Source organism: Pan troglodytes, chromosome 1, assembly GCF_028858775.2.
Source record: "Pan troglodytes isolate AG18354 chromosome 1, NHGRI_mPanTro3-v2.0_pri, whole genome shotgun sequence".
NCBI classification, from domain to species: Eukaryota; Metazoa; Chordata; class Mammalia; order Primates; family Hominidae; genus Pan; species Pan troglodytes.
This window is the reverse complement of record NC_072398.2, coordinates 178,176,641-178,196,945: the sequence shown is the minus strand read 5'-3', so window position 1 is coordinate 178,196,945 and position 20,305 is coordinate 178,176,641. Positions and strand designations below refer to the sequence as shown.

At 40.1% G+C, this 20,305-nt stretch overlaps 1 protein-coding gene across 3 annotated transcripts in view; it reads left to right on the top strand.

Annotated features, from left to right (window-relative positions):
- ZYG11B (zyg-11 family member B, cell cycle regulator) overlaps positions 1-20,021 on the top strand; it is a 101,875-nt gene extending 81,854 nt beyond the window's left edge. For 2 of the 3 annotated variants that reach the window (XM_054667102.2, XM_063817429.1), the window contains exons 12-15: positions 6,216-6,413; positions 6,540-6,592; positions 9,233-9,330; positions 14,139-15,394. In XM_054667102.2, the coding sequence (XP_054523077.1) occupies positions 6,216-6,413; positions 6,540-6,592; positions 9,233-9,330; positions 14,139-14,329 (540 nt within the window). In that variant the 3' untranslated portion in view covers positions 14,330-15,394. Of the gene's footprint in view, positions 1-6,215; positions 6,414-6,539; positions 6,593-9,232; positions 9,331-14,138 lie in introns of all 3 variants that reach the window. The other variant, XM_001139134.8, reaches the window with a different exon arrangement.
- The last annotated feature ends 284 nt before the right edge of the window (positions 20,022-20,305 follow it).

Sequence of the window (20,305 nt, the reverse complement as noted above, 5' to 3'; positions counted from 1 at the left end):
TGTGTGTTTAATCACTGTGGAATGATTAAATCAAGCTAATTAACATATCCATGACCTTACATACTTACTGTTTTTTGTAGTGAGAGCATTTAAAATTTACTCTTGGCTGGGTGCAGTGGCTCACACCTATAATCCCTAAATTAATAATAATGTATAGTTCAAAATTGCTAAGAGTACTTTTTTTTTTTTTTTTTTTGAGACAGGTTCTCACTCTGTCACCCAGGCTGGAGTACAGTGGCATGATCTCAGCTCACTGTAGCCTCGACTTCCTGGGCTAAAGCAATTCCCCAACCTCAACTTCCTGAGTAGTTGGAACTATAGGCGCACACTACCATGCCCGACTAATTTTTAAATTTTTGTAGAGATGGGTTTTCGCCATGTTGCCCAGGCTGGTCTTGAACTCCTGAACTCAAGTGATCCACCCACCTTGGCCTCCCAAAGTGTTGGGATTATAGGTGTGCACCACCATAGCCTGGTGTCATTTTTCTTCAACCTAAAAGACATCCTTTAACATTTCTTACAGTGTGGATCTGCTGATGATGAATTCTTCAGCTTTTGTCTGACTGAAAACATCTTTACTTAACCTTTGTTTTTGAAATACTTTTACCAGGTATATAATTCTAAATTGACATTGCTTTAAAGATACTGATTAGCTTTTTTCTGACTTGCTTCTTTCTAATGAAAAATCTGATGTCATCATTATCTTTGTACTTACGTATGTACACGTTCTTTTCCTCTGGCTACTTTTAAGATTTAAGATTAGTTGGCCGGACACGGTGGCTCACGCGTGGAATCCCAGCACTTTGGGAGGCCAAGGCGGGTGGATCACCTAAGGTCAGGAGTTCGAGACCAGCCTGGCCAACATGGCGAAACTCCATCTCTTCTAAAAATAACAGAAATTAGCTGGGTGTGGTGGCAGGTGCCTGTAACCCCAGCTACTTGGGAGGCTGAGACAGGAGAATCGCTTGAACCCAGGAGACGGAGGTTGCAGTGAGCCGAGATCACGCCATTGCACTCCAGCCTGGGCAACAAGAGCGAAACTCCATCTCAAAAAAAGAAAAAAAAGATTTAAGATTAGTGACAATTTTGAATATTTGATTATATGTGTCTTGATGTAATTAACTTCATGTTTCCTATATTTGGGATTTATTGAGCTTCTCAGATATATAGGTCTATAGTTTTCATCAAGTTTGGAAAGTTTTTAGCCATTATTTCTTTTTAAAATTTTTTTGTACAGATGGGATTTTGCTGTATTGTCCAGGCTGGTCTCAAACTCCTGGCCTCAAGTGATTCTCCCACCTTGCCCTCCCAAAGTGCTGGGCTTACAGGAGTAAGCCACTGTGACCTGCCCATTTCCCTAAAATAAATTTTGCAGCCCTTTTCCCCATATTGGAGTCCTTTGGAGACGCTAATTTGCACATGTTAAGCTGCTTGACATTGTCCCACATGTTACTGATGCTCTCTAATGTTTTTGTTCTTTTGTATTCTGTGTGTTTCAGTTTGGATAGTTTCCCTTGCTATGCCTTCAGTTCAATATTTTTTTTCATCTGCAATATCTAATCTGCTACAATGCCATCTAGTAGATTTTTTCATCTTAGACATTGTCATTTTCATCTCTACAAGTTCAATTTAGGTGTTTTTTGTATCTTCCGTGTTACTACTTTTTGAATATATGAAATAAAATTTTAATAACTCTTTTAATATCCTAATCGGCTAGTTTTATTTAGTATCTGTGTCAGTTCAGGGTCAATTTCAAGTGATTATTCTCCTCATTATGAATTATGTTTTCCTGATACTTGGCATGCTTAGGTTTTAATTTACTTTTTAAAAAATTTATTATTTTTTAAATTGTGGTAAACAACGTAAAATTTACCATCTTAACCATTTTTAAGTGTATTGTTCAGTGGTATTAAATACTTTTATAATGTTGTAGAACCATCACTACCACTCATCTCTAACTGTTTTCATCTTGTAAAACTGAACGTCTGTAACCATTAAACAATACTATTCCATTCCCCCATTCTGCAGCCCCTGGTAACCACCATTCTATTTTCTGTCTCTATGATTTTAACTCCTTAACTACTTCATGTAAGTGGAATCATACAGGTGATCCGCTTGCCTCTGCCTCCCAAAGTGCTGGATTACAGGTGTGAGCCACCGCGCCCGGCCACAAATATCTCTTTTAAGACTCTACTTTGAATTTTGTGGGGTATAGTTCCAGAAATAGAATTACTGTATCGTGATAATTCTATTTTTAAATTTTGAGAAACTACCATACTGTTTCCCACAACAGTTCTACTGTTTTACATTCCCACCAACAGTGTCCAAGGGTTCCGATTTCTCCACATTCTCACTGCTTGTTATTTTCCATTTTTTTTAATAGTAGCCATTCTAATGGGTCTGAGACAGTATCTTGTAGTTTTTGTTTGCATTTCTCTGATGATAAGTGGTGTTGAGTATATTTGTATGGGTTTATTGGCCATTTGTATGTCTTCTTCGGAGAAATATCTATTCAATTCCTTTGCCCATTTTTAAATTGGGTTGTTTGTGTTTTTGTTGTTGTATTCTAGGAGTTCTCTATATAGTCTGGATATTAATCCCTTATCAGATATATGTCTTGCAAATGTTTTCTCCCATTCTGCTTGGTAGTTTTTGATTGAATGCCAGACATTGTGAATTTTTACCTTCTTGGTTGCTGAATATTTTTGTTTTTCTATGAATATTCTTGAACTTTGTTCTGGGATGCAGTTAACTTACTTTTAAACATCTTGATCACTTTGATCACTTGCTTTTTATGATTTATTAGGAGGTTCCAGAGCAGTGGTCAGGCTATGGCTAATTATTCTCTGCTACTGAAACAAGACCTTCCTGAGGACTCTACCCAGTGCCTTGTGAATGAAAGGTTTTTCCATACTGGGTGATAAGAATATGTGAGAACATGCACTATTCCTGGCCCTCTGTGAGCACCGTGCACTTTTCTCTAACTCTTTAGATGGTTCTTTTCCTGCCCTCAGCTTCCTTGTGTTCATTTTATTATCATTACTCTGCTGAATAGAGTGGGACTTTACAGATGGCTGGACTCACTTTATGTACAAATTCCCTTCTCCCTGGTGTTCTGTCCTGTGAGTTACCTTCATCTCTGTGGACTGTTCACCTCATCTCCTACTCTATTCAGTCTACTGAGCTCTGCTTCAGGTCTGTATCCCTGTGCTACAGCCTGGAAACTTTCAAGGCAATAGCTCACTTTGTTTTCCATCCAGTAAAGGACACTGAGAGTCACTGTCCTTTATTGCTTGTGACCAGTATCTTGAGAACTGTTTTTCCATATTTATTTGGATTTTTTAGTTGTTTCAGGCAGATGTATAAATCTGTTTTTACTCCACCTTGGCCAGAAGCAGGAGTGCTCATCAATCCTCAATTTAAAAACAAGAAATTGGCTGGGCAGGGTGGCTCACACCTGTAATCCCAACACTTTAGGAGGCCAAGGCGGGCGGATCACCTGAGGTCAGGAGTTCAAGACCAGCCTGGCCAACATGGCGAAACCCTGTCTCTACTAAAAATACAAAAATTAGCTGGCCATGGTGGTGGCTGCCTGTAATCCCAACTACTCAGAGGCTGAGGCAGGAGAATCACTTGAATCAAGGAGGCGGAAGTTGCAGTGAGCTGAGATCCTGCCATTGCACTCCAGCCTGAGCGACCGAGCAAGGCTCCGTCTCAAAAAAAAAAAAAAAAAGAGAGAAATTTATCTTTCATATTTACTCACATTTCTCATTCTATTCTTTTCTTACATTTATTATCCTATAGGTGTGCTAGCAATGACTTCTCACTCACGTGTTGTTTACCTAACAAAGTTTTTTATTTTGCTTTGATTTTTTGAATGATAAATTTTTGGTTGGCTATTGAAGTCTAAGTGGACAATTTTTTTCTGTTGAATCTTTGGGTTTATAATTTTAATCACATTTTGCAAAAATTTGGCCATTATTTCTGCAAATACCTTTTTTCATACCCTCTCTAATCTCTGCTTCTTCTATGACTTCAGTTATAAGCATGTTAGACTTCTCGAGATTATCCCACAGGTCCCAGAACTCCACTATTGGCCTTTTTCCCCAGTCTGATTTTTTCTTCTGTGCTTTGATTTGGATGGTTTCTATTTCTTTTTGTGTGTGTGAATAGAGACAGGGTCTCCCTATGTTGCCCAGGTTGGTTTTGAACTCCTGGCCTGAAGTGATCCTCCCACCTCAACCTCCTGTGCTGGGATTACAGGTGTAAATCAGCATGCCCTGCCATGGATGCTTTTTATTTCTGTGTTGTTTAGTCCACTGATTGTTTTTCCAGAAGCATCTCATCTGCTGTTAATCTCATCCAATATATTTTGCTTTTCAGATACTTAGTTTTGTTTTTTTTAAAATTTCTATAATTTACATTTAGGTTGGCCAGGCGCGGTGGCTCATGCCTGTAATCCCAGCACTTTGGGAGGCCAAGGCGGGCGCATCACGAGGTCAGGAAATCAAGACCATCCTGGCTAACATGGTGAAACCCCGTCTCTACTAAAAATACAAAAAAATTAGCCAGGCATGGTAGCGGGTGCCTGTAGCCCCAGGTACTCGGGAGGCTGAGGCGGGAGAATGGTGTGAACCTGGGAGGCGGAGCTTGCAGTGAGCTGAGATCGCCCCACTGCACTCCAGCCTGGGCGAGAGCGAGACTCCGTCTAAAAAAAAAAAAAAATTTACATTTAGGTCTTTCTTATGTCTTCATTTTCTCCCTTCATGTTTATGTCTGAATTATATTTATAATATTTATAATAGCTGCTTTAAGTTCTTGTCTGCTAATTCTATTATCTCTGTTATTTTTTAGTCCATTTCTGTGGATTGATTTTTCTCCTGGTTATGAATCATATTTTTCTGCCCCTTTGTATGCCTGGTAATTTTTTTATTGGATGCCGGTCCTTGTGAAATGTAACTCGGTGATTGCTAGGTTTTATTATTTTTCTCTAAAGAGTCTTATACTTTTTTCTTGCATGCAGTTACTTGCAGATCAAGTTGCTCTTCTTGAAGCTTGTTTATGTGTTATTTTATTTTATTTTATTTTTATTATTATTTCTTTGTGAGACGGAGTCTCACTCTGTTGCCCAGGCTGGAGTGCAGTGACACGATTTCCACTCACTGCAGCCTCCACCTCCCAGGTTCAAGCAATTCTCCTGCCTCAGCCTCCCGAGTAGCTGGGATTACAGGCACATGACACCACGCCCAGCTAATTTTTCTATTTTTTTAGTAGAGATGGGGTTTCTCCATGTTGGCCAGGCTGGTCTCGAACTCCTGACCTCAGGTGATCTGCCTGCCTCAGCCTCCCAAAGTGATGGGATTACAGGCATGAACCACCATGCTTGGCTGTTTTGGGTTTGTTTGTTTGTTTGTTTGTTTGTTTGTTTGTTTTGAGATGGCGTCTCACTCTGTCTCCCAGGCTGGAGTGCAGTGGTGGGATCTCAGCTCACTGTAACCTCTGCCTCCTGGGTTTAAGTGCCTCAGCCTCCCAAGTAGCTGAGATTACAGGCGTGCACCACCACACCTGGCTAATTTTTGTGTATTTAGTAGAGACGGGCTTTCTCCATGTTGGCCAGGCTTGTCTTAAACTCCCAGCCTCTCAGGTATGAGCCACCACACCCAGCCCTATTTATTTGTTTTGTTAGAGTGGCGTCTTATCAGACTTTACCCTACGGTTCATATATAATTTAGCCCTACTACTATCAAATACTTTGCTTATTATAAGGTCTGTTGAGTCTGGCTAGTGGAAATGTGAACTACTCCTATCCCTGTGTGACTTTGGGATTTATTCATATACTACTTTCTGGTAGTTCTTTCCCTAGCCTCCTGGAGTTTCACCCTTGTCATTACTGAGCCAGAGATTTGGGGTACAGGTCATGTGTGCTCTGTCTCTGAGTGTGGAGCTTTGTCCTTTCCAGCACTCTGTTCTACAGAGTTTTGCTGCTTGACCACCCTAAACTATGATCTCTGTTTCAACAAAACTGTTACTTTGTCTTTGGCTTACTCTTACCTTCATTGCAGTCTGTAAACTGCCCTCATTTGAATACTTTCTCTCAGGGAAATACTTTTCTTTCACCTTCCTGAATTGCCTGTTATCCAGGGCCTAAAAACAGTTATCTTAACCATTTACTATACATATTACATTAATTTTTATATTTTCTTTTTTTTTTCCAGAACAATATAGCTGAAGTACAAGAATTACATTCTGAATTAATGTGGAAAGATTTTATAGACCACATCAGTAGTCTCCTACACAGTGTGGAAGTGGAAGTCAGTTACTTTGCAGCTGGAATTATTGCCCATTTAATATCCAGAGGTGAACAAGCTTGGACATTGAGTCGTAGCCAGAGGAATTCTCTGCTGGATGATTTGGTAGGGTCATTCCATACCAACAAAAGACATTCATAGTGGTTAAACTATCAAAGCCTCATAATGTAGTAAATAATGCAGTGCTAAATAAATATTGTAATCCTTTCTTGTGTGTCTTTTGTCTTCCAGCATTCAGCTATTTTGAAATGGCCAACTCCAGAGTGTGAGATGGTAGCATACAGGTAATTAGTATCATAATTAACAGTAAACCAGCAACCTAGTCTAGAGATCATTCCTAAGAGTCATTCCTACTAGATGCATAATTTTTCCCTCAGGCACCTCAATATTGGTTATTTATTTATTTATTTATTTTGAGACAGAGTTTCACTCCGTCGCCACGGCTGGAGTGCAGTGCATGATCTTGGCTCACTGCAACCTCCACCTCCCAGGTTGAAGCAATTCCCCTGCCTCAGCCTCCCGAGTAGCTGGGATTATAGGCGCCCACGACCACACCCGGCTAATTTTTGTATTTTTAGTAGAGACGAGGTTTCACCATGTTGGCCAGGCTGGTCTTGAACTCCTGACCTCAGGTGATCTGCCTGCCTGGGCCCCCCTAAGTGCTGGGATTACAGGCGTGAGCCACCACACCCAGCCAAAAGTATTGGCTTTAAAAGAAGCAAAGTATTTTGACTTTTTTCTACCACCTGTCACTCTTCATGTTTCCTTCATTTCACATTTGTTGAAGACAAGTGCTAGGAATTTGTTCTATACTCTTGAAATTCAAAGATAAACAAAGACATGGTGTCTGCACACAAGAATTTTATATCCTTGTGAGGGAGAGTGAATGTGGATCAGATAAAATACCGTTATGCCAAATGTCCATAGAATGTTATGAAATTAAAGGTGAAGCCCAGTGGGGTAGCACATACCTGTAGTCCTGGGAGGATCACTTGAGCCCAGGAGTTTGAGGCTGCAGTGAGTTATGATTGCATCACTGCATTCCAGCCTGAGTGACAGAGCAAGACTCCAAATGTAAATACACACACACACACACACACACACACCTTTCAGAGGAAGTGAGTTGTGACCTGAGTGTTGAAAGATAAGGAGAGGCAGGAGATTTTTAGGAAGAAAAAGCATCGTATTAATGTAGGAAGGTCTAAAATAAAATGACACATTGAAGGAATTAGAAGTAGCACCGGATTTGGGCCGGGCATTGTGGCTCATGCCTGTAATCCCAGCATTTTGGGAGGCTGAGGTGGGTGGATCACTTCAATCCAGGAGTTCGAGACCAGCTTGGCCAACATGTTGAAACCCCCGTCTCTACTGAAAAAACAAAGTTAGTGGGGCATGGTGGTGCACACCTGTAATTCCAGCTACTTGGGAGGCTGAGGCATGAGAATCGCTTGAACTTGGGAGGTGGAGGTTGCAGTGAGCTGAGATGGCGCCACTGCACTGCAGCCTGGGTGACAGAATGAGACTCTCAAAAAAGGAATAACACCAGATTTGGTTGGGGAAACAGTTTGTAATAATTTATTAAAGGGCATACTGGGCCTGGCATGGTGGCTCACACCTATAATCCCAACACTTTGAGAGACTGAGGTGGTAGTATCACTTGAGTTCAGGAGTTGGAGACTAGCCTAGGCATCATAGTGAGACCTCATCTCTACTAAAAAATAAAAAAACCTGGGCATGATGGCATACACCTGTAGTCCCACCACTTCGGAAGGCCAAGGCAGATAGATCACTTGAGCTCAGCTGTTTGAGACCAGCCTGAGCAACATAGTGAGACCCCGTCTCTACAAAAAATAAAAAATTAGCCAGTTGTGGTGGCACATCCCTGTAGTCCAAGCTGCTTGGGAGGCTAAGGTGGGAGAATCGCTTGAACCTGGGAGGTTGAGGCTGCAATGAGTTGAGATCACCTTACTGCACTCCAGCCTGAGCAACAGAGTGAGACCCTGTCTCAAATAAATAAATAAATATAAAAATAAATAAATAGGCCGGGCATGGTGGCTCATGCCTGTAATCCCAGCACTTTGGGAGGCCGAGGCGGGCAGATCACGAGGTCAGGAGATTGAGACTATCCTGGCTAACACAGTGAAACCCCGTCTCTACTAAAAATACAAAAAAAATTAGCCAGGCGTGGTGGCAGGCGCCTGTAGTCCCAGCTACTCGGGAGGCTGAGGCAGGAGAATGCCGTGAACCCAGGAGGCGGAGGTTGCAGTGAGCTGAGATCGCGCCACTGCACTCCAGCCTGGGCGACAGAGCGAGACTCCGTCTCAAAATAAATAAATAAATAAATAAATAAATAACAAAAATTAAGAAGTGCATACTGGATGCCTAACTCCGTTTGTAATTAGATAACTTGATAATTAAATTACTAATTACCTAAAGTATTTAATTTTTATTCAACTTATTTTTTTTGGTCCATAAATGCTGATGTTGCCAACATTTTTTTTATTTCTCCAACTTATGTTCTACCTATTTTTATTCAGACCAGTAGAAAATAGAAGGGATAATTATACATCTTTTTCATAGTGTTCTACTAGTTAGTTATCACCTAATTTCTCTATTTCTTAGTTTCCAAACCAAGGTCTACTTATCTTCAAATGTGTATCTTTAAGACTAAAAAGTGCTTTTGGAAAAATTTTTTCTCTTTCACTACCATGTTCTAATCACCTTCCATCTTCTGTACTGAGTCATGTCTGAATGCAGTCTTCTCTGAAATGGTTAAGACAAAGAAATGATATTCTATAGCTCATTTATATTAGTCTAAATATAATAGGATAAAATTTTGAAAATGAAAAGTTTAGGAATCACTGCTTTAGGAAATTACGCTAAATATGGGATGTAACTTTGATTCTTTTCTTTTGAACCTTTAGGTCCTTTAATCCATTTTTCCCATTACTTGGCTGTTTCACAACACCAGGAGTCCAGCTATGGGCAGTTTGGGCCATGCAACATGTCTGCAGCAAGAATCGTATGTACCAAAAAAAAAGAACTGTGTTTTTTTTCTTTAAGTGAAATTCTCATTTCCCAGGAAAGATATTTCTAAATTGTGTATTAAAGTGATTTTTAAGAACACTGACTTAAAATGTAAGGCTAGCTTAGGTTATAAACTTAAGGTATTCTTTTTTTTTTTTTTTTTTTTTTGAGACGAAGTCTCGCTCTTGTTCCCCAGGCTGGAGTACAGTGGCGCGATCTCGGCTCACTGGAACCTCTGCCTCCTGGGTTCAAGCGATTCTCCTGCCTCAGCCTCCCAAGTAGCTGAGATATCAGGCACCTGCCACCATGCCCGGCTAATTTTTGTATTATTATTTTTTTTTTTTAGTAGAGACGGGGTTTCACCATGTTGGCCAGGCTGGTCTCAAACTCCTGACCTCAGGTGATCCGCCCGCCTAAGCCTCCCAAAGTGCTGGGATTACAGGCATAAGCCACTGTGCCCGGCCAACTTAAGGTATTCTTTCAGAATGAGCATGGTGTAACTAGACACTGAATAACAGTGGTGAATGAGACACTGTTCTCACCTCAAGGAATTTAAAGATTAGGAGACTACAGTGAGTCCATTTGTTGAGTAAAAGGTCTTAAGTAGATCCACTGTTTATGGTACATTCCAGTGCCCAATTCTCATTCACCCAAAATTCTGTTGTTCAAGATGTCGCTGCCAGCACCCATGGTTTCTGAAGAAGCAAAGTGTTTGAATCAGGTTCTATATTATTCTTTGAAAGCTACGATGTAACTCTTATTTATTTATTTATTTAGAGACAGGGTCTGTCTCTATCACTGGAGCTGGAGTGCAGTGGCATAGTAACAGCTCACTGCAACCTTGACGTCCAGGCTCAGATGATCCTCCTGCCTCAGCTTGTAGCTAGGACTACAAGTGCACGTCACCATACCTGGCTTTTTTTTGTATTTTTTGTAGAGACGGGGTTTCATCATGTTGGCCAGGCTGGTCTCAAACTCCTAGGCTCGAATGATCTGCCTGCCTCTTCCTCCCAAAGTGCTGGCATTACAGGCATCAGCCATGAAGTGTGGCCTAATTATTTATTAATATAAACTCATTCCACAAATGATTTGACACAAGAAATACACAGAACCACTTTAATAGTAAAGTGTGCATATATATATATATATATATATATATATTTTTTTTTTTTTTTTTTTTTTTTTTTTTTTTTTTTTGAGATGGAGTCTCACTTTGTCACCCAGGCTGGAGTGCAGTGGTGCGATCTCGGCTCACCACACCCTCCACCTCCCAGGTTCAAGCGATTCTCTTGCCTGAACCTCCAGAGTAGCTGGGACTACAGGCCTGCACCACCACACCTGGCTAATTTTCGTATTTTTAGTAGAGACAGGGTTTCACCATTTTGGCTGGGCTGATCTTGAACCCCTGACCTCAGGTGATCCACCGACCTCGGCCTCCCAAAGTGCTGGGCTTACAGGTGTGGGCCACTGTGTCTGGCCTATTTTTAGTTTTAATTAGAAGTAAGGAAAAATAATTTTTCAAAAATTATAGGGGCCGGGCATAATGTCTCATCCCTATAATCCCAGCATTTTCTGAAGTTGAGGTGAGTGGATCGCTTGAGCCCGGGAGTTTGAGACCAGCCTGGGCAACATGGCGAAATCTAGTTTCTATAAAAGATGTAAAAGAAATTCGCCAGGTGTTGTGGTGTGCTCCTGTAGTCCCAGCTACTTGGGAGGCTGAGGTGGCAGCATCATCTGAGCCCAGAAAGCAAGGCTGCAGTGAGCTGTGATGGCACCATGCACTCTGGCCTGGGTGACAGAGTGAGACTCTGTCTCAAAAAGAAAAAAAAAAAAATTCTAGGATAGAGGGAAAATAGTCAAATGTAGACTTGTAGGCCATGCATAGGGATTTTTGTGGCTCTGCTGCAAGTAAAAAGCGACATGGTTCTCCATATAAGAGGGAAACATTCCATATCCTTGTCAGGGGAGATGGGGAGGGGAGAGAATTTTTTACGAGAAGTTAACTATGAATTAAATTTCTTCTATTGGACCTTAATAGGGGACATACTATAAAGGGCCTTATATAGGATATGTGAGAGTTGTTTTTACTAATATCCTTATAGCAGAAGTAGTAACATTTTGTGAGATTTTCGCTTGGGTTTTTTTTTTTTTTTTTTTTGGAGACGGAGTCTCACTCTGTTGCCCAGGCTGGAGTGCAGTGACACGATCTCAGCTCACCACAACCTACACCTCCCAGATTCAAGCATTTCTCCTACCTCAGCCTCCCAAGTAACTGGGACTACAGGAACACGCCACCATGCCCAGCTAATTTTTGTATTTTTAGTAGAGGCTGGGTTTCACAATTTTGGCCAGGCTGGTCTTGAACTCACCCGCCTTGGCCTCTCAAAGTGCTGGGATTACAGGCATGAGCCACCGCGCCCAGCTCCTTCTCTTGTATTCTTTGATGAAAACTCACTGCATACCACAAAAAAGCAATGCAGTAAAAGCTCTTCTGTGTCAGATAAAGAAGAATAATTCAATGAATGGGATGTGACCGAGAAAACTGCCTTGTACCCACCTGAACTCCCACCTGGAGGCTTATCTGGTCCTTCCTACTGCATTACCCAGAAGCAGAGTTGTTCACTCATAAATCGAAAACTGCCTCTTTAGCTACATTAAACTGTCTCTGCCCTAAAGTCGTTTTCTTTTTACTGTACCCACAGGTTCTGAGGACTCCCAAATTTCTTAACAGTTGATCCCATCATATTCCCAGTCTCTAATCTATAGGTTCCTTTCCTCATAACTCAAGGAATGGACCTTTCACAGCTCAGTAGGAGAAAATAAAACATAATAAGTAAATAATGGTGCATTTTCGGCTGGGCGCGGTGGCTCACGCCTGTATTCCCAGCACTTTGGGAGGCCAAGGCGGGTGGATCACGAAGTCAGGAGATCGAGACCATCCTGGCTAACATGGTGAAACCCCATCTCTACTAAAAATACGAAAAATTAGCTGTGGGTTGTGGCACACATCTGTACTCTCAGCTACTAGGGAGGCTGAGGCAGGAAAATCACTTGAACTGGGAGGTGGAGGTTACAGTGAGCCAAGATTGCACCACTGCACTTCAGCCTGGGCGACAGAGTGAGACTCTGTCTGAAAATAATAATAATAATAATAATAATAGTGCATTTTCATATGAGTATTTATTTTTGTCACTACTTTTAGGTATTAGAGTTATTTAGGTTTTACTCTATGGAATGATAGCCCTGAATAATTTATTTTATTTTATTTTATTTTTTTTTGAGACAGAGTCTTGCTGTCGTCCAGGCTGGAGTGCAGTGGTGTGATCTCAGCTCACTGCAAGCTCCGCCTCCCACTTCACGCCATTCTCCTGCCTCAGCCTTCCAAGTAGCTGGGACTATAGGCGCCTGCCACCATGCCTGGCTAATTTTTTTGTATTTTTAGTAGAGATGGGGTTTCACCACGTTAGCCAGGATGGTCTCGATCTCCTGACCTCATTATCTGCTCGCCTCGGCCTGACCTCGTTATCTGCTCGCCTCGGCCTCCCAAACTGCTGGGATTACAGGTGTGAGCCACCGCGCCCAGCCCCTGAATAATTTATTCTAAAATGCACTGTAATTTGGGGAATATTAGAATATTTTGTCTCCAACTCAGATAGTTTAGGTTCCTACCTTGTGGGCTTATTTTGTTTATATTTAAATGGAATTCACTTCTATTTGTATTAAAATGTTTTAATGTGGCTGGGTGTGGTGGCTCACACCTGTAACCCCAGCACTTTGGGAGGCTGAGGCAGGCAGATCACTTAAGGTCAGGAGTTTGAGACTGGCCTGGCCAGCGTGGTAAAACCCCACCTCTACCAAAAATACAAAAATTTAGCCAGGTGTGGTGGCTGGTGCCTATAGTCCCAGCTACCCAGGAGACTGAGGAAGGAGAATTGCTTGAACTCGGGAGGCAGAGGTTGCAGTGAGCCAAAATTGTGCCATTGGACTCCAGCCTGGGCAACACAGCAAGCTGCAGTGAGCCATGATCACACCACTGGGCATGAGCCATGATCACCCCAGCCTGGGCAACAGAATGAGACTGTCTTAAAAAAAAAAAAAAAAAAGGCTAATAAAATATTTCAAAAATTTAAAAATTGTATGTGCAGTATGAGTGCCATTAAGTTTTTAAAAAGCATAGGAAATGCAGCCTGGCATTATGGCTCATGCCTGTAATTCTAGTACTTTGGGAGGCTGAGGCGGGAGGATTGCTTGAGGGCAGGAGTTTGAGACCAGCCTAGGCAACATGGTAAAACCCCATCTCTACTAAAAATAAAAAAATTAGCCAGGGGTGGTGGCATGTGCCTGTATTTCCAGGCTGAGGCACAAGAATCGCTTGAACCCAGGAGGCAGAGGCTGCAGTGAGTCGAGATTGCGCTACTGTACTCTGGCCTGGGCAACAGGGCAAGACTCTGTCTAAAAAAAAAAAAAAAGCATAGGAAATGCATAAAAATATAACAACACTTACCTGTGATTTTGGGTCAAAGATAAGGTAGTTATGATTGTTTTTATTTTTTTAATACAGATTGTACATGTCTTGAGGTTAGAAAAATCAAGCTAGCTATTTATTGATTGAATGTGTAGGCCTTGCACTGTAGACGTAACATCAGTATAGAGGTTATTATCAAGCTGTAGCATGTTAGTGATCAATAACAAAACAGCTAAAAAAAATGGCTCCTAGAAGTCATTTTTTTGTGGAATAATTTTCAAGTGTTTTAAGAAAAGCTATTTCTCCTGTTTTGTGTGTGTGTTTTTTTTCTTTTTCAGCTTCAAGGTATTGCAGCATGCTGATTGAAGAAGGAGGATTGCAGCATTTATACAACATCAAAGATCATGAACATACTGATCCCCATGTCCAACAGATTGCTGTGGCCATTCTGGATAGCTTAGAAAAACACATTGTGCGCCATGGGAGGCCACCTCCCTGTAAAAAACAGCCCCAAGCCAGACTAAATTGATAGCCATAAGTATTGGATAGTTGAATCACAGGAATCCTTTTTGTGATTGGTCCATTTGGAATATCTTACCCTCCCTGATGTTTTGGGGGTTTCTATGACAAGAGTCATAAAATCAGTTTGGGATTGATAATGTGTAGTACTGCCCATGTGAACAGTCTCTAATTTGTCTTGTGATTTTTAACTTATGAGTCAAGAAGGGTCTCTTCCTTTATCATTGCCTTTTAGGAAATTTTCCACATCTTTCAGTGTTTGAACTTACTTGTGCTTGAGATTCTACAGTTTTATGGTAAAGTTTGCACGAACCCTTAGGCCAGACTTTTCTGATCTCAGAGTCCCTTCCAATCAATTTGCAGCTTCACATAAGCTGTTGACCTGATTTCTGACACTGCTTCAGTTGTAAATTTTATACTGCTTCTGTATAAAATGCCTTTCTTCTCTATCTGTGTATCTTTTATAAGATGTCCTTCTTAGTGTGAAAGAAGGGAAATGTGGATCATCTTGTGGAAGCTAATCACTGGCAGGAGCCTGGATGGCTGGCGGAAAGATATATGAGAAAGAAAAATTATGAAGGGAGAACAGAGTGTAGGAACTGGGAATTGCTTTCATGATATAGGTTTTAAAATGAGACAGGCTACCCTTCGGGAGCCCACCTCTCTTGAGGCGGTGAGCAGAAGCTTGTCCTCCATATTTATACCTAGCTGGTTCCTGCACAGACTGCTGGTTATTCACTAGGAATATTTCCCCAAGCACCACAGTATAAAATACTACAGCACTCTGTGTTAAAGACTAACTGTCTACATCTCCATATGTTGTAGTGTTGTGAAAATGTGATTTTAAAAAATTATCGCCAGTTAAAACTGGCTATTCTTTTCCTCTATTTCAAAGTCATTTTTGTTCAGTGGAATAGAGACAACAACATGGTGTTAACCTCTCAATTAAAATACAATTGACACCAGTAAATTTTGCCATAAAAAGTTAAAATCTCTTGTTCAAAATATGTGTATCTTCTTAATGTGTTCATGTTAGAGAAAGTGTCCCCATCTCACTGCCAAAAATGAAAGAAAATAATTAAACTCTTTAAATGATTAAATGTAATGATTCTACTCGCAGTGCATAACAGCACATATTTTTGACAGATTATTTTTTAGGCAATTACCTTTCCTTAAGGTATCTGATACAGTATAGTAAAGAATCACTTATATCAGTAATAGCACTTGAGAGATAGCAAGTCACCAAGAAACTTAATTTTCATTTAAAATTTTATTTTGTGAATAAGGTCAATCTACAATCCCAGATAACTACATTTTTTTCATAGATGGCCAGTGTTTTCAACAGAGATTTAAAATGGAATATTAAAATTATAGTGATTATTCAGAAGCATTTTAATTTAGAAAGGAGCTGGTTTGTTAGTTCACTGATGACATTTTTTGACAAACATTTTATACCATTATCACAATAATCAGACTTTAATTTTTTTGGAGTTCCTTCATGTGAATGAAAACTGAGTTAAAAGAAAGTAGGCATTTAGGTCTGGATGCAGTGGCTCATGCTTGTAATCCCAGTACTTTGGGAAGCTGAAGCAGGAGGATTGCTTGAGCCCAGAAGTTCAAGACTAGCCTGGGCAACATAGTGAGACTCAGTCTCTATCAAAAAAAAAATTTTTTTTTTTAAATTAGCTGAGTGTGGTGGCACCTGGGAAACAGAGCGAGACACTGACTCAAATAAATATCTAAATAGATATTTAGAATCACTGAAAACCATATTAAATGCTGGGTTAATGCTGACTTAATTGGCTTAAGGAATTTTTATAGGCATAAGATAAATTTTCACAGACTAAGTTTATTTCAGACAAAATAGAGAATTCTTTTAAAAGTTTTTTTTTTTTTTCCTTTTCTGAATGTTAATGTCTAAGGCAAAGTTCAGAAAACGAGATGGCCTGTGGTAGTTTGGAAATTGCTAGATATGTTGACCGTTTCCAGGTCTTTTATCTAGTGTAGTTAAGGGAAAGCCTATTTAAGAAGTTTGGCTTCAAGTTTCTGTTTTATAAGACAAAAGTGCATATTTCTTTAAAGGCTAATGCTAGGTTTTTGTCTTTACAAATTATTTTCAGAAATGGCTAAAAGTATACAGAAAACAGTAAATCCCTTCTTTACTCAGAATAACTTCTTAATAGGTGAAGCATCCAAAATATTTAAAAGCAAGGGTGGGCGTAGTGGCTCTTGCCTGTAATCCCAGCATTTTGGGAGGCCGAGGCGGGCAGATCACTTGAGATCAGGAGTTCGAGACCAGCCTGGCCAACGTGGTGAAACCCCGTCTCTACTAAAAATACAAAAACTAGCTGGGCATGGTGGCTTTTTTGCGCGCCTATAGTCCCAGCTACTCAGGAGGCTGAGGCACGAGAATCACTTGAACCCAGGAAGTGGAGGTTGCAGTGAGCTAAGATCGTGCCACTGCACTCCAGCCTGGACAACGGAGTGAGACTGGGGAAAAAAAAAAATTAAATTTCCTACTTTTTTTCTTTTTGTAGAGACAGAGTTTCACTCTGTCGCCCAAGCTGGAGTGCAGTGGCACAATCATACCTCACTGCAGCCTCTTGGGCTTATGTGATCTTACCCCCTCAGCCTCTGGAGTAGCTGGAACTACAGGCTAAATTTCCTACTTTGTAAACATCAGTAGTGGCCAGATACTTCTGAGTCTTAAAAGCATAATAGGCCGGGCGCGGTGGCTCACGCCTGTAATCCCAGCACTTTGGGAGGCCGAGGTGGGTGGATCACAAGGTCAGGAGTTCAAGACCAGCCTGGCCCAAATGGTGAAACCCTGTCTCTACTAAATATACAAAAATTAGCTGGGTGTGGTGGCGGTCGCCTGTAATCCCAGCTACTCAGGAGGCTGAGGCAGGAGAATCGCTTGAACCTGGGAGGTGGAGGTTGTGGTGAGCCAATATCATGCCACTGCACTCCAGCCTGGGTGACAGAGTAAGACTCCGTCTCAAAAAAAAAAAAAAAAAAAAAAAAGCGTTATAATTTATTACATCCCGAATATATAAAAATTTGAGTGCCTTCGCAGTTGGGATGGTTCCTAAAATTGCGTATAGAATTAAGGCACAGAATTGTGTGTAAGGTCCTGAATCTGGCTAAAATACAGTGGATGTATATATTGGAATTATGAGGCATAAGTGGCCAGTATCTATAGTTAGAATCTACAAGGCCTCCCTTTTGCACCTGTAGACTAGAATGTAACTGTTATTGGTGCCTTTGAGTGTTATCTGTCAGTGGCTAGAGGTGCTGTTTCAAGCACAATTTAGACTAGGGTTGAACCACTCATTGTTCAAATCATTGGTGGGCTCCAATGTAAAATATCACTACATCAGTCCACAAGCAACATTAAGGAAATCTAAAGGAAATGGAATTTGACTTTTTAGAGTATAATGATGTTTTAGGGCATAATGAGGAAAATTTTTAAAAAATAGATTATAATGATACATATTGGTATCATTGAGTAAGACAACAGATTTGAGCAAATACAATTAAGGCGTCTTATTTTTTGCATCAAGTAATTATTGCCGTGGTCTTTCTACTCCACAAAATAATTTTTTCTTTTTGCAGTTGAAAATTAACTGCATTATTAACTAATTAATAAATCAAGTGGTATAAGGGATTAGTTTACCCTCAAGCCGATGACTCCATGACTACTGATCTTAGTTAGTTTAGGATTTTTAAAAAGCATATCAGACCCCCAGTTTCAGGAATTGAGTATAAATATTGCTTCTTGTCACCCCGGGACAGTAATGCCTTATAGTGGCACTAGTCACCTTAAGTAGATTACACATGGTTGAGGTGAATAAAGCTGCATGGGAATTTGCTTTCATGATATATTTCATTTGCAAACTTCTACATAATCAAGTTTTATGTTTAAAACCATCGGTTCTATATATCTAGCTTTAGGAAGTTGCCCTTACAGGTGGGACTTTTTGTGTTAATCTGTTTTCTCCCCAGTCATCTTATTTGGCTATGTTAAAAAAAAAAAAAAAAAGCGAGAGAGAGAGATGGTGTCTCACTGTGTTGCCCAGGCTGGTCTCGAACTCCTGGCCTCAAGTGACTTTCCCATCTCAGCTTCCCAAAGTGCTGGAATCACAGGCATGAGCCACAGTGCCTGGTCTTAGCTGTGTTTTTAATTATGCCATGCATCAACATAACACCGGGCCATCTTCCTATCCCTTCCTATCCCATATGTTTAATGAAAACATATTTTATGTGCTAAATTAGGTTAATTTACCAGAGATTTAGCTTAGTGTTTTTAAACGCATTACCCCTATAGAACAATGTACAGCTGCACCCAAGGTTAAAAAGAGGTAGCAGGGAAAGCAAACTTAAACTCTTTGTATATGGTGAAACCCATCCCTCTCCTGCCCTCTAATGGTATGTTTACATTATTTCGTTATTATACAATGTTTGTAGTGGTATAAACAGTATTATTAAACTGAAGGCATAAGTTAAAGGAAGTATGTTACTTTGAGCTGATGTAGGCTCTTCCACTTTTATCTGTATTTTACTTATTTGGGGACTTTGTATTGCTAGGGCTTCAGAATACTAACTTTGACACAGCTCCCAGAGAGGTTTGCAAACTTTTGGTTTCCCTCTCAAATCCATGGTAGTAGTTTCAAATGAGTTTGTGGATAATGGATGTTTAGTCCTTATCATTTGCTGTGTTTTGAGAGTTTTTAATTTGCAGTATTCACTCACAAACTGTTTTATTTTAGGAATAATGCAAAACCAACCTTCGTCCGGTGATGAGAATAGCCGTATGATAAGAGAATTTGCTCATCGTGCTTTAAATGAGTAACTGTTTTACCTTATTTAGTATTTCATAGACTTTGCATGATATGGTACACTCCTAATTATGCATTCTTTGGTTTCCAAATCTTAACCTAAGATACTTTGTTAACTGACTGGTAGCCTAAGAAAGAGACTTTTCTTCCTGTTTTTCTCTCTCCCCATTTTTTGGGGTACGTTTTGCAAAGATCAGTGCTGCTTCTCATGACTCTAAAGTAAAGCTCTTTTGGATAGCACAGCCTAACTTTACAGCTAGACAGAATGGCCATTAAGAATATTTCCAGAATCCAAGTTTATCAAAATTATTTTGTGGGAAATCATAAATCTACTTTATTAATATTATGTGTTTAATTTTGGAGTTATTTTGGGAAAAACTGTTCAAATTGGGTCCTTTTAAGCTTATTTTAAGCAGCCCAGAAGGAAGAAGCTACTTAGCTAATGAAAGCTGAGACACTTTAATAAAAGCAGGATCTTAAGAGCATTGTTTTTCCTTAAAAACTTTATACTCTCAGATAATCTGCAACAACAAAAATTAAGAAATCCCTGACTTTTGTAGAATTCCCACTGTCAAATTCTCACTGACTTATGAGTGTGAGAAAAGTTATCTTTTGTTTGAATTCTGGTAGAACAGTTTAACTCCTTTCTAAGGATATAAAAAATTCATTGGAAAGTGTGTATATTTCAAAGACTCTCAATTATCTGGACTGAAGGCACTGTTCTCACTATGGCCAGATGAATGGGAGTATTCTGTACATGAATCATGCTATATTTTAAATCAGGACATCACTTAAGTATTAATGTTGTGTGTACAGATTTTTGTTTTGGGATTTTTTTTGCCTAAATAAATGTTATAAATTTTATGTAAAGTGTGTCTTGTCTACTTTTATTCTAGACATTTGGCTTTAAAAGTTAATGCAAACTTCAAATTCCTTAGTGATCCACTTGTAATGATTGCTTTCTGAAAAAGGCTACTTTTACTGGAGAAGTTTTTATTTTTATTTTATTTTTTGAGACAGGGTCTTACTCTGTCACTCAGGCTGGAGTGCAATGGCATGATCGTGGTGCATGCCACCACACTAGGCTAATTTTTTAATTTTTTGTAGAGACAGGGGTCTCCCTATGTTGCTCAGGCTGCTCTGGAACT